At 48.3% G+C, this 12,071-nt stretch overlaps 1 protein-coding gene across 11 annotated transcripts in view; it reads left to right on the top strand.

The window, feature by feature from the left end:
• The window catches only part of PRRC2B (proline rich coiled-coil 2B), a 51,837-nt gene that overhangs the window by 19,901 nt on the left and 19,865 nt on the right, over positions 1 to 12,071 (top strand). For all 11 annotated transcript variants that reach the window (XR_012045718.1, XM_072883399.1, XM_072883398.1 and 8 more), the window contains exons 6-16: positions 17 to 160; positions 826 to 1,067; positions 1,474 to 1,595; positions 2,058 to 2,200; positions 2,817 to 2,907; positions 3,327 to 3,519; positions 3,906 to 4,221; positions 4,884 to 5,074; positions 7,611 to 7,818; positions 8,560 to 8,779; positions 9,436 to 11,499. Coding sequence is in view for 10 of the 11 variants with exons in the window: in XM_072883399.1 (XP_072739500.1) it covers positions 17 to 160; positions 826 to 1,067; positions 1,474 to 1,595; positions 2,058 to 2,200; positions 2,817 to 2,907; positions 3,327 to 3,519; positions 3,906 to 4,221; positions 4,884 to 5,074; positions 7,611 to 7,818; positions 8,560 to 8,779; positions 9,436 to 11,499 (3,934 nt within the window). In the remaining variant the exon portion in view is untranslated. The remainder of the gene's footprint in view (positions 1 to 16; positions 161 to 825; positions 1,068 to 1,473; positions 1,596 to 2,057; positions 2,201 to 2,816; positions 2,908 to 3,326; positions 3,520 to 3,905; positions 4,222 to 4,883; positions 5,075 to 7,610; positions 7,819 to 8,559; positions 8,780 to 9,435; positions 11,500 to 12,071) is intronic.

Genomic DNA, 12,071 nt, shown 5'->3' with positions numbered 1-12,071 from the left:
CTTATTTGTCTGACAGGTTCAAGGGCCTCAAGCCGACTGTTATCCTTCTCTCCCGAGGAATTTCCGACGCTGAAAGCAGCTGGCGAGCAGGACAAGGTTGGCAAAGAAAAGGGCGCCTTAGATCCGTCGTATGGGCCAGGACCAAGCCTCCGCCCCCAGAGTAAGTGAATGATTGTGTCTTTCTGCCTTATCCCAGCTCATAACCCCATAGACTGTGTTTTGAGCAGGGGGATGCCAGTTCATGCCAGTAGTATCAGATATTCCATCTCTAAATTTCCTTTTATCTTTCTGTGAGCTTACATGTGTCAAGCTGCTTAGCAGGTGACCACAGATTCACATGTAGTGCTGATGTTCACTGCCTGAGGTCTGTGGTCCAGACAGCCAAGTAGGGACTGTCATCTACTACATTGTTTCATAAAAATTGCTGTGTGGTGTTGCAAAGCAGGCCCCTTCCCCCTGGGCTAAGGGAGAGTCACAAGTGAAATGAGTGGGTGGTGTAACGTGACTTCTCTTTGAGTGTTTGTGCATGATCTAATTGGCCTTAATTTTGCAGGATAAGGACTGTGGAGATGGGGAGCAGAGTTGGTTGGAATTTAGGCTTATTGACAAATAAGGACACCACTGGTGCGGCAATTACTTAGTAATGGCTGATGCTGCTAGTCTCTTAGGAAAATAAATGCCTTTGGAAATTTTCCTTGGTCCTTGATGTTTTTCGACATGCTCAGTGTAATTAGGGCTTGACCAGAGTGTTTGAGTTTCGAGACTTTTTGGCAGAGTGACTGTCTGCATTTACAAACGTTAACGTAATTATTACCTCCTTTCCAGATGTCACCAGTTGGAGGGAGGGCGGTGGGAGGAACATAACCTCTGCCACATCTCTGACCGCCTCCCCTGCTGAGCTGGGCAGCAAGACCTCTAGTACCGGAGACGGAGCCCCCTCCTCAGTGAGTGCCAGCGATCCGAAGGAGCCGTCTCTCCGCCCAGCTCAGCCTGTCCGCAAAGGGGCTTCACAGTTCATGGGAAATGTCTACCAACCACCTACATACCATGACATGCTACCTGCTTTTGTAAGTTGCCCTTTCTCCACAGCTGTATGATATCCTTGCTTCTTATAATGTGCGTGTGGGTTGAAGAAGTCAGCTGAGATATCTGTTTTCTGGTGTCTCAGTTGGTTCCCAGGGCTTGCTCAGAGATCCTTCTCATGACCTATTTTTAGTTTCCCCTGTTGTGCATTTACCCTTTCATGCTAGGATAGTGTAGCATAGCCTTGCTCAGCCCAAGGAAAAGTTGCTGCTTTCCCTCTAGAGCTGGAGAGGGTAACCATTAGCACGTGGCCTGTTAGGCAGCCAGACGTGAAATGTTTGTTTTCCCTTTGTGCGGATGCAGCTACCATGCTCATGTTGTAACCTAATCTGGGTAAGCCTTCCTGTGGCAAGGAGAAAAAACAGACTATTCTGCTTTGCCTTGTTCCAGATGTGCCCACAACAGCCATCTGAGACCCCTGCATCGCTGGACCGAGGGTCTTTCCCCCTTCCTCAGCTTCGGCTTGAGCCCCGGGTACCTTTCAGACAATACCAGATGAATGACCAGGATGGGTAAGGCTGCCATGACTGTCCCACTTGAGAGGCAGATTCAGGGTGTGACATGAACCTTAAACTATGCAATAGTTTGGGCCAGGGATCCAGTTGTGTGGGCGAAGCTGCAGGCAGCCACAGAGGAAACCTGATTTTTGCCCAATGAAGCAGTGCTTTGCTCCAGCTACAGCAGCATCTGAAGTGTTGCAGGACTGTAAGCACTGTGTGTCTGAAGAGCAGGTGGACGTGAGAAGTAGTTGTGTGTGATCCTGGACTGGAAGGGTTGCAGCTCTGATCTGTAAGCCCTAGGAAGTGGGTACCAGGTAGACAAGGGAAAGAAACTTGCTGGACAGGGAGAGACACTTGGAGCCCTTGTATGTAAGTGCATGGTAGAAAAGGACTGATTCACTGTTACAAGCTCAGCTCTACATTCTTTTCTTTACTGTTTGTTGTTTGTAACCATGTCTTTGCATTTCCCTGTAGAAAAGAGAACAGGCTCAGCCTGTCTCGCCCAGCACGTCCAGTTCGGCAGCAAGTAGAGAGAGCACCTCGGCCCACCATTATCAATGCAGAGAACCTAAAGGGGCTGGATGAACTAGACACTGATGCGGATGACGGATGGGCAGGTAAAGTGCTTCCATTCTCTAGCTTCAGGCAACAGCTTAGGAAGTAAAGCAAAGTAGTACTCCTTTCTGAAGCATGAAATAGCCAGGATATTCTGGTGGCTCTGTTTCACTGCCACAGAAGGAAGGAGGGGAAGCAAAGAGTGGTCTGTGTAGTTGTGAAATAGCTGTTGGTGTAAATGATGACACAATGGATCCTTCTGATCCTTCCATCACACTGTGCTCAAGGAACCGGATCTGAAGACTTCTAAAAGCTGAAAACACCAGACAGCAGGAGGATAGCAGTATGGCTGCTGGGAAGAAGAGTTAGTCCTGCCTTTTCAGTCATGACATTCAGTATCCAGTTGCACATGGTCTAGCTTGGTGGCTGTCTCCTCGTTTGCAGCCTCCATTCCCAGGCTGCTTGCTACTCCTCTTCTGGGAGCCTAGCTGTTCAGCAGTGTGGGTCCACACTACTCATGGCATTTCCAGTACCTGTTGTGGACATTTGGTTTTCCAAGTAGTTTATGCCAAGCCTGTGCATTCTCTGGTTTAGTGCCAGATAAGGCATAGGCTTTATCAGGACAAGGGACCTGTTTCTTTCCTGTCATATATCCCTTCTCCAATCCTGCCTTTGTAGGCATTCATGATGAAGTGGATTACTCTGAGAAACTAAAGTTTAGTGAAGATGAGGAAGAGGAAGAAACTCTTAAAGATGGACGACAGAAGTGGTAAGAAGTGGCTGTATTGGCACCTACAGTTGTTTCAGTAAAAGTAAACAGTACCGGGATCTTTTTAAAACTTGTTCTAAATATTGAGGCTTGATCCCCCGAATAATACTGTGACTTTGTTGACGCCACTGGCCATCATTTGAGCAGCCTCAAGGATGTGTGTGGGTCTTGAAGCTGAGTGCCAGGATGCCAGGCTTTTTTTCTCCTCCCCTTTCTGTGTCTCACCTTTATCCTGCTGCTCAATAGTGGTGTTAATCGTTATGCGCCTTAGGAGGAAAAGCGCATTGCTTGTTCTGGCATTTTTTTGTTTTTTGGATCTTTCCTTTCTGTTAGAGTCAATTGCCTTTGCCACTTGATAAGACTGCAAGTGCTTTTTGAGGCAAGTAGTAAATGTAATAGCAAAGCTGTTTATGTGACAGGAACAGCTGGGATCCCAGAAGGCAGCGACAGTTGTCCCTGAGCTCTGGAGACAGTGCAGATGTCAAACACACCTTGGAGGAAGGAAAGAATTGGGGCGACTCAGTTGGCTTGTCCCGGTCAGTCCGGAAAGTGCAGGATTCACAGCAGCCTCCGAGGAAGCTGAATGGCTGGAGCTCTGCATCTGAATACCAGGTAGGTTGAACTCATGTGAGTGGGCTTGTGCTGCTGGATGCGATGCATCGCTGTCCTTAAGAGGCTAGTTTGACATCTTATTGAAAACATGATGCTGAGGAATTTCTCAGTTCTTTGTTTATATCCAGCTGGAGAGAAATCCATCTGCATAGTACTCCCACTGGAGAAGAGAAATTGAAGCTGGTCCAGAGCAGTGGGGTTGTCAGACAGTGAGAAAATGGAGATACTGAACCAGATAGCAATAACTCCGCACCAAAAGGGGGATTTGTGTGCATGAGGATAGAGGGGAAGGAGTCAGGAGGGGATTTTCTCAGCGTGGGATGCAAAGCTCAAGATACAGGAGGTGTTTGGGACATGCTTATTGAGGAATGTTTTTCCTTTGGCAGAAGCCCCCACTGGGAAGTATTCTCAGACAGCAGTCCCTCGAGGATAAAGAAGAAAAGGTGCCACTGAGACAGAAGTTTGTGCACTCTGAGATCTCGGAGGCTGTCGAGAGAGCCAGGAAGCGACGGGAAGAGGAGGAGCGGCGAGCCAGGGAGGAGCGTCTGGCAGCCTGCGCTGCAAAGCTGAAGCAACTCGATCAGAAATGCAAACTGGCTCAGAAGAGTGGAGAGACCCAGAAACACACAGAGAATGAAGACCTGCGACCCCCAAGCACAGAGAAGAATGCTGTGCAAGAGAATGGTCATGCTTTCCGTAGAGGTAAAGAAACATTGCTTGCCTCACCTTGTAAAAACTGCTTTTTTGCTATTGTGCTGATCTCTTACCTGAAGTGTGGGGGAGTTCCTGGGAGGGAGCATTCGGAGGGTTCTTCAGTTGCACTTGAGAGTTCAGCTGCTTCACGTATTCTTCAGCATATTTTGGATTGGTGATGAAGGTTCATTTAAAAACAACAAAAAAAATCCAATTAAAATAAGTGCAGACTTCTTTGGTTACCTTTATCTATGCTCAGTCAGCTGTGCTAGCAGAGACCTGGTTGTAACAGGCCTCTTGATCTTCTCATGGTTGTATGATGATACTGAGAAAGTGCTTATGGGCCACACATCAGAAAATCGGTTATCAGTGAGTGCTGGCAGGTTTAAGGAGTAACAGGGGAAATTACTGCCCCCCCCCCCCCGCTTAAGCAGAAGGCTGATGGCAGAGGATGATCTCGGAATTTATCACTAAAACAGGATGGACAAAGCACTCTAGAGCTGTCAAGGCAAATCAGGGAGACTGTGTGACGTGCTATTTATGATTGTAATAATGTTCAACCACGTAACGCAGTCAGGACATGCCCACATCCGTGTATGTTGTGGTGCGGTGGTGCACTCACAAGCCCTGTCACAAGCAGGGCTCTTCAAGGCTTATTTTCTTCTCTGCAGCAACCCCTGAGTTTCACACACAGGATGTCTCTGTTGGCTATCTGGAAGAGGAGACTCCTGCCCCAGCAGCAGCAGCCCAAAGCAGCAGTGAGGAGGAGCTCAGAGAAGCTCCCTCCCCAGCACAGGAATTCAACAAATACCAGAAGTCTCTTCCCCCACGATTCCAGAGGCAGCAGCAGCAACAGCAGCAGGTAATAGGTGTGACACTCCCACCCCTCTTCCTTTGGACCCCCACCAAGCTGTTGTGTTTGCTTGGTTCTCAACACAATCGGCACCAGCTAACCAAGCGTCTTTGGGCTGGGAAGTTATAAATGGGAGTTCTACCCTGACCTTTTTCAGTACTTTTGATCACAGATGTATCCTCTCTGATGGGGGTAAAAGGGCTCTATATAGGTTATGTGAATTTTATGTGCACCCTGTGATGCTGGAGCTGTTGTGATTAGGGCTTTCTGTGGCTGGGGAGAGGCGTGGGCAGGCCAGGTTTGTCACTTGCCTGGGAGAAAAGCAGACACTGCTGTCAGAAATGTTGACTTGTCTTGCATGGTTGTGTGGGTGTCTCCTGACAATGTGAAATCTTAGGACTGTGGTTTGTAGCAGAGCTCTGGTTTGCAAACGTGTGTATGCAGGAGAAGGTGGGGATGTTCGCCTTCCCATGTCCAATGTCAAGAGAGCTACCTTGACATTGTGGCTACCTTGGTACTTGCTGTAGGCCTGATCCCGTGAAGTGTTGAATGCCTTTGGCTGGCAGTGAACCTGGTGAACACCTATTCTTATTCCCTGGCACAAGATGAGAGACACTGTTCTTCAGCACTGCTGCAGTGATAGGGAGCTGAATATACAGGCCGAGGGAAAGGAAAACCTTTGGGGATCAGCTGCATCCATTTCACTTTGCACTTGCTGTGCCCTCACCCTGTTAGGTATGGGCAGCCATTTGCTTGCCGGGGCAAACTGTGCTTAGGTTGGCAGGTGGTTGGACTCTGTTTCTGGGCTGAACGTGAGAGTTGTGAAGTGGCACACTCCTCGTTCCGCCTCTTGCTTTTGCAGAGAGGTGGTCCTCTACATCTGCTCTCATCTTCTACCTACCCGACTTTTTTCTGTGAGACTTTTAAAAATGTATTTTCTTTGCACCATAAATATATTGGGTCTTAATTGTTTCATTTATGTTTCATTGAAAACTCTCTTCTGGCGCTCTGAGAGACCAGCCTGAACTGCTTTATATGTCTTGCATCTTGCCCAGCCTTACAGTGCTGGTGTGCCATACATACTGTTCAGCTCTTCTTCCAGATGCAGTGAGCCTCCTTAGGGCAGCAGAGTCAAAGCAAGAGACAGAATATCCAGGCTTGAGATAATGCAAAGTTAATTGCCATTCTTCGTAGAATAACCACTTGAAATGTGATATAATCAACGCTGTTGCAAACCTTAGTGAAGAGCTCACATTTGGCTTTTGCTCGGAAGCTCAGTAATTGCTCTCTTATGGATGTTCCCCTGTGCTTGTTGCTGGGCAGTTGCCATGTTCATGATTCAAATGTACAGCAGCAAGCGCTGCTAATGCTACTCTTTTAAAGAGATGCTCTTAAACTAAAAATAATTGGATGTCTTTGCTGTCATGCTAATAATACCACAGGTCATTGCTACTGGAAGCACATGAAATTCTGATTTTATTTTCTCTTATCCTCTGTGTTGTTAGTATATATGAGGCAGTTTGTATTTTGACTGGCTGGTATTGCTGCTTTGGTAGCAATGGTTCCATGAAAAGAAGAAAATAAAAAATAGTGTTGGTATCATTAATGAAATATTTTCTCCAAGGTACTGGAGCACTAGATAACTCGGATATAATCTTTGCATTTATCTGAGTTTCTCTTTTGCCGTAATGATGCGTCAGGTTTGGATTTAAGGTTGTCTCTCTTGCTCTGCAGTTGGGGATTGGCTTTTTTTATAAACAGTTACAGTATCTGACACCTTTGTAAGCTTAGTAAGAAAAGATGGTGGAAAGTTTGACAGGTAAATAGACATATTTCATGTTAATTGGAGTTGTTTACCTTTTGAAAGCTTTCTTCAGTACACAAAGCTCCCTTCAAATACAGGTCATTCTTGGACCTTTAGGAAGAGTTAAGTGTGAAATCAGATTAGCATCATGACAGTCCTCAGCTAAAGGAAGGTGGACTGACCATGTAGGAGGTGGAACGCAACCCGAAGGTGTCAGCCCATCTCTGGAGGATGCACAGGAAATACTATAAAATATTAATAGCTCTCTTAATTGAGTTTAGGTTGTTCTTATCTAATCTGTTCAGCTAACATGAGTAGAACTAATATATATGCACACTAAATAACTTATAATTGCATTTCCTCCAAAGAGCAACATCTTCTAAAGTATTGGGTTCCAATTAGGAAATTGTGTCTGACAGGAAGCTGTCCTGTATCTCACAGAAGTGTTGAGAAAATGCAAACTCGAGTCTCGAAGCTGGTCCCTGGCATTTGGCCATGTAGTGTGGCCCATAGTGGTCTGAGATTCTGGCTGCAACATATTCTGGCTGTTCTGGGTATTTGGAGAATAACAACGCCACATTCCCAGTTGGTAGTGAATTGCCCTTATCTGCTCTACACTCCCATCTGATCTGTTTTTGAGCCTCTAACACATGGAATGTGTTTTCCTTCGGCTGGCCAGTTTGCAAGTGTGATTCCTGGCACCATGACCGTTCATGTCAAACAGCCCATCCTTCTCTGCAGGAGCAGTTGTACAAGATGCAGCACTGGCAGCAGCAGCAAGTCTATCCTCCCCCATCCCATTCTCATCCCCAACGGACGTTCTACCCACCGCATCCCCAGATGCTTGGCTTTGATCCTCGCTGGATGATGATGCCCTCTTATATGGACCCTCGCATGGCCCAGAGTCGCACGCCCGTGGATTTCTACCCTTCAGCCCTTCACCCTTCAGGTAAGGTGTTTTCAGTGTTTCCCTTTATCATGGCTGTTGAGTTGGTCTATATCTGGAAAGTTGCTGTGCTTCACCCATCGTACGTCTGTCCAGACTTTGCATCCTGGCTGGCTATGATTGACCTTCTCTAGGGATGAGAAAGAGTTGGTTGCAATGAGAGCTGGTGAGGGAACAGAGGAGGTTGGGAAGGGAGGACATCTGCCTGTCCATCTCCTGCACTGCAATGGAAGATCTTCCCTAACAGCTTTGGAGCCTTAGCGGGTATAAAAGCAGATCTTGCCCCTTGGAGGGGAAGGATCAGTTTGAGAGTTACTGTAATCATGTGAAATCTTAATAGACCCCCTTCAAGAATGTGAACAGAGAAATCCTGTAGTTCCTGAGCTGTGTGCTCCTAGCACCTTCCTACCTTGTTACTGATTGTCAGAGGTGTGAATATAAACATCAGGATGTATAAATAATTCCCTTGAGTTTGTGGCTTGTTTTTACACACCTGCTTGTCAGTGATGGTGTGTAGTCTTCTGTGCAGGCTGGGCTCTGAAAGCAGTGTCACCTTCTGTATCACTCCAGGTGTATTTCCCAGCTGTGTATTTCCCAAGCACAAGCTCCCCTTTACCAGAAAGGTTTCTGTGGCTGCAGTTACCTGTTGCCCTGGGAGGGAGGGCAGTCAGGCTAGCTGTGCATTGTTAATTCTTCTTGGCTATGAGATCCTAGTGTTAATGGTATGAACTCTGTCATGACCAGGAATTATGAAGCCCATGATTCAGCAGGACTCCATCGGTGGGAGCAGCTGTCGGTCTGAAGACCAGAACTGTCAAGTAGGGCAGGTGGAAAGGAAAACTGCTCCCTTGGACTCTGTGCCAGTGTGGGGCCAGGAGAGCTACACACCTCTGCAGAGCAAAGGGTACTCCCTGTCACATCAAAAACAGGCTGACAACATGACCATGGAGGGGCTGCATGCCAGGTGAGTGCAGAACTCCCCAGTCTTCATGCATGCTGTGATGGGAGGTGCTGCCATAAGTCATCTCCTACTGAAAAGCAGATGTAGGGTTGACCCAAAAGTTATCTCTGAACAGGCCAAGGTACTGATCTGGTAGAACACTGTTGCATGTTTGTCATGGAGGTGCTTACAGACTGAGCTATTCAGAGTTTTTCTATGTGATGCCAGTCGAGGCTGACCAGCTTGGAGCCTGTTCAGTAAGAGAGAGGCCTATGTGGGTTGTCACCTACGTGGGTAGGTACAGAAAACAATGAGTCAAAAATTCTGATACTTTCTAGTTTGTCTTCTAATTCTTTGGGACCTTCTGAAACCAATTCCTTGTTTTCAGATCTCCACATATGTTGGAGGCTGAGTCTCCCTTTATTTCTTAAGTTTGCTGGCCATCATAGAAACTGCTTTCTTTATCATCCATTGATTTGACAAACTAGGCAGTACAGCCTGGGGCCACAGCAGATCTGCCCAGCATTCAGGTATTTATAGGCTCATTGCCTCATGATTTAGAACAAACCCCAAATTATTTATTTGTTTCCACCTCTTGTGCCCAGCCTGGGCCCTTGGAGAGACGTGCTGTGCTCTGTATTAGCTGACTTTCTTTTGTTTGTTGTTTGTTTCCTTCTCAGGAATGACAGTTACTCTGCTTCTCCTGGAAGGCCGGAGAGTCTGAGCACCCAGCGAGATCTCTTTGAGGAGAGAGGGGAGGAGTACTTGAATGCTTTTGACAAGAAGGCCCAAGGAGACTTTGAGAGCTGCCTGTCTTCTCAGAGGATAGGCCAAGATCTCTTGTTTCAGCATCAGGAGACCGTGCAGGAAACCTGTCCTGCTGGCAACCGCCATGCAAACTTGAGGTGTTCGCCCCTAGAGCCTGACTTTATCCAAGCAGAGAAGAAGCCTGAATATAATGGCTGGGATATCAGCCACCATCAGAAGCCTGCAGAGACTGCAGCAGAAGTTGCCGAAGAAGTGCCCAGGGATGAGCAGTCATTCAGTGCTGACCCGTGGAAGAAAGAAGGAGCTAATACTAAACAAGCCACTGAAGAGACAACAGAGTGGGCTCCTGAGAACCGAAACACCAGTAGTCAGCACCAGGAGCAAATGGGGAGGACGCGGCGATCAGGCCCGATTAAAAAACCAGTCCTGAAAGCCCTCAAGGTGGAAGAGAAGGAGAAAGAGATGGAGAAGGTTAAACTGGAGGGAGAGGACACCTCACGCCCACAGAAGGAGAAGGCAGCTGTTCAGAAAGTAGAAAATGAGTCAGATGATTCTGCAGCCTTACTGAACTCCACGCGTTACCTGCTGGATGACAAAGGTTCTTCCCAAGCCACCCTTGCCCGAGAGGCTGAGAAATCCCAAGAGGAAGAAGAGGAGGAAGAAGAGGAAGAGAAGCCAGAAAGAACCTGGGAGAACAAACTATCCAGAGAGTCCGGTGATCTCCCTCCCACAAAAAGAAACAACTGGATCTTCATTGATGAGGAACAAGCCTTTGGTGGGAGAGGTCAAGGGCGTGGGCGAGGGAGAGGCTTCAGAGAGTTCACTTTCAGAGGCCGAGGCACTGTTGTGGGCAGCCGGGGAGTCTATAACAACCAGCGGAGCAGCCGAGGGCGAGGGCTTCGGGAGTTCAACCAGCCAGAGGACTTCCCCAGAGGCAAGCCAAGGCGCCGGATTGCAAGTGAGACGCACAGTGAAGGGTCAGAATACGAGGAGCTCCCCAAGCGTCGCCGGCAGAGGGGCTCGGAAAACAGCAATGAAGGCTCTGTGCTGGACAGGGAGGACAGTGATCTGAAAAAGGGAGACTTCAAAGAGTCTTGGAGGTCCAACAAAATCTATTCAGATGATCACAATAGTCTGGATCCTAAGATGAGGGCTCCGAGAGCTTTTGGGAGATCACTGCCGCCAAGACTGAGCAACTCTGGCTATGGGCGAAGGGGTTTCATGGGTAAGGAGCCCACCCAGTGGCAAGGCAGGAGTGGGGGAGCAGGGTGGCAGGAGTACAGCCACACCGCTCCATCGGATGCTTTTGGGAGCAGGCAGCAGGCTGACAGGGACTACATTCAGGATTCTTATAAACACATGGATTCCTTCTCCAGCCGGGTTTTTGACGAGAGTCATCTGGATGACAAAAGGCACTTTTTCCAGGAGGATTACTCAGCAGATCAGGAGAACATAGAGAACAGGCCATTCAGGAGGCGGCGTCCCCCCCGCCAAGACAAGCCCCCACGATTCAGGCGCCTCAGGCAAGAGAGGGAATCGGTCGGCCAGTGGAACCCTGAGGAGGGAGGCCCCAACCTGCTGCCCAGCCAGTGGCCTGGAAGACCCAAGCTGACCACTGCGGAGAAGAGCAGCATCTCGGGCAGACGGTCTCCTGAGCTGTCCTACCAGAACTCATCAGACCATGCCAACGAGGAGTGGGAGACAGCATCTGAAAGCAGTGACTTCAGCGAGCGGCGGGAGAGGCGAGATGGAGTTTCAGAGAGCGAAGGCCAGCTGGAGGGTGGCCTCGGGAGTGGGAGCTTGGGAGAGAAGAGGGAGCTAGCGAAGAGGAGCTTCTCAAGCCAAAGGCCGCTTGTCGACAGGCAGAGCCGCAAGGCCGAGCCAGCAGGGTTTGCAGAGCAGTCCGTCAGGACTGGTGTAGGGGCAGCTTCCAGATACGAGAGCCAGCAGAACGGAACACTGATAAAAAGCAAAAGGTAAAGTTGCATTCTGATGTACAGATACCTGTCATCTGATATGCAGATATTGGAGGAGTGGAGAAGGGCTGGGCTGTGGGTGAGGAGCTGTTGGCTGTGTTTTTCTACATCTAGTGCAGGTGACTTCCAGCACTGTTTATCCAGCCTTAGAACAACCAAGGGTTTCATTGTTGTCTGTGTTACAACCAATTGATGCCTTTGATTCCATACTGGGAATCCAGGTTTATGGAAGTTGCTGAGACACTGTGGCCACAACATGTGCTGCTCTTCTTTACCTTAGTTTCAGGCCAAGACAGCTCTCCACTCTATGGACTGCTTCCCACTAGAGGCATGAAAGATAATGAAGGAAATCCTGGTCCTTAACTCCAAACCTATTATGTCCTTCCTCTCCTATCATGGGTCACCAGTGGAGTGTAGCAGAGCACAGAAGTGAGGTTTGGGCTTTCCTGGGATAAGTTGCTGTGAGCTGTGCAGGTTGAGCACCTGGATTCCCAGTAGTGTGGTTGTGGCATGAACGCAATGTGTGACATCACCAGTCCTAGCTTTGCCTGAGCAAATATTTTCTTAGACCT

Source organism: Ciconia boyciana, chromosome 18 (genome assembly GCF_034638445.1).
Source record: "Ciconia boyciana chromosome 18, ASM3463844v1, whole genome shotgun sequence".
NCBI lineage: Eukaryota > Metazoa > Chordata > Aves > Ciconiiformes > Ciconiidae > Ciconia > Ciconia boyciana.
The sequence above is the reverse complement of the archived record's forward strand: the minus strand, read 5'-3'. Positions and strand labels throughout refer to the sequence as shown.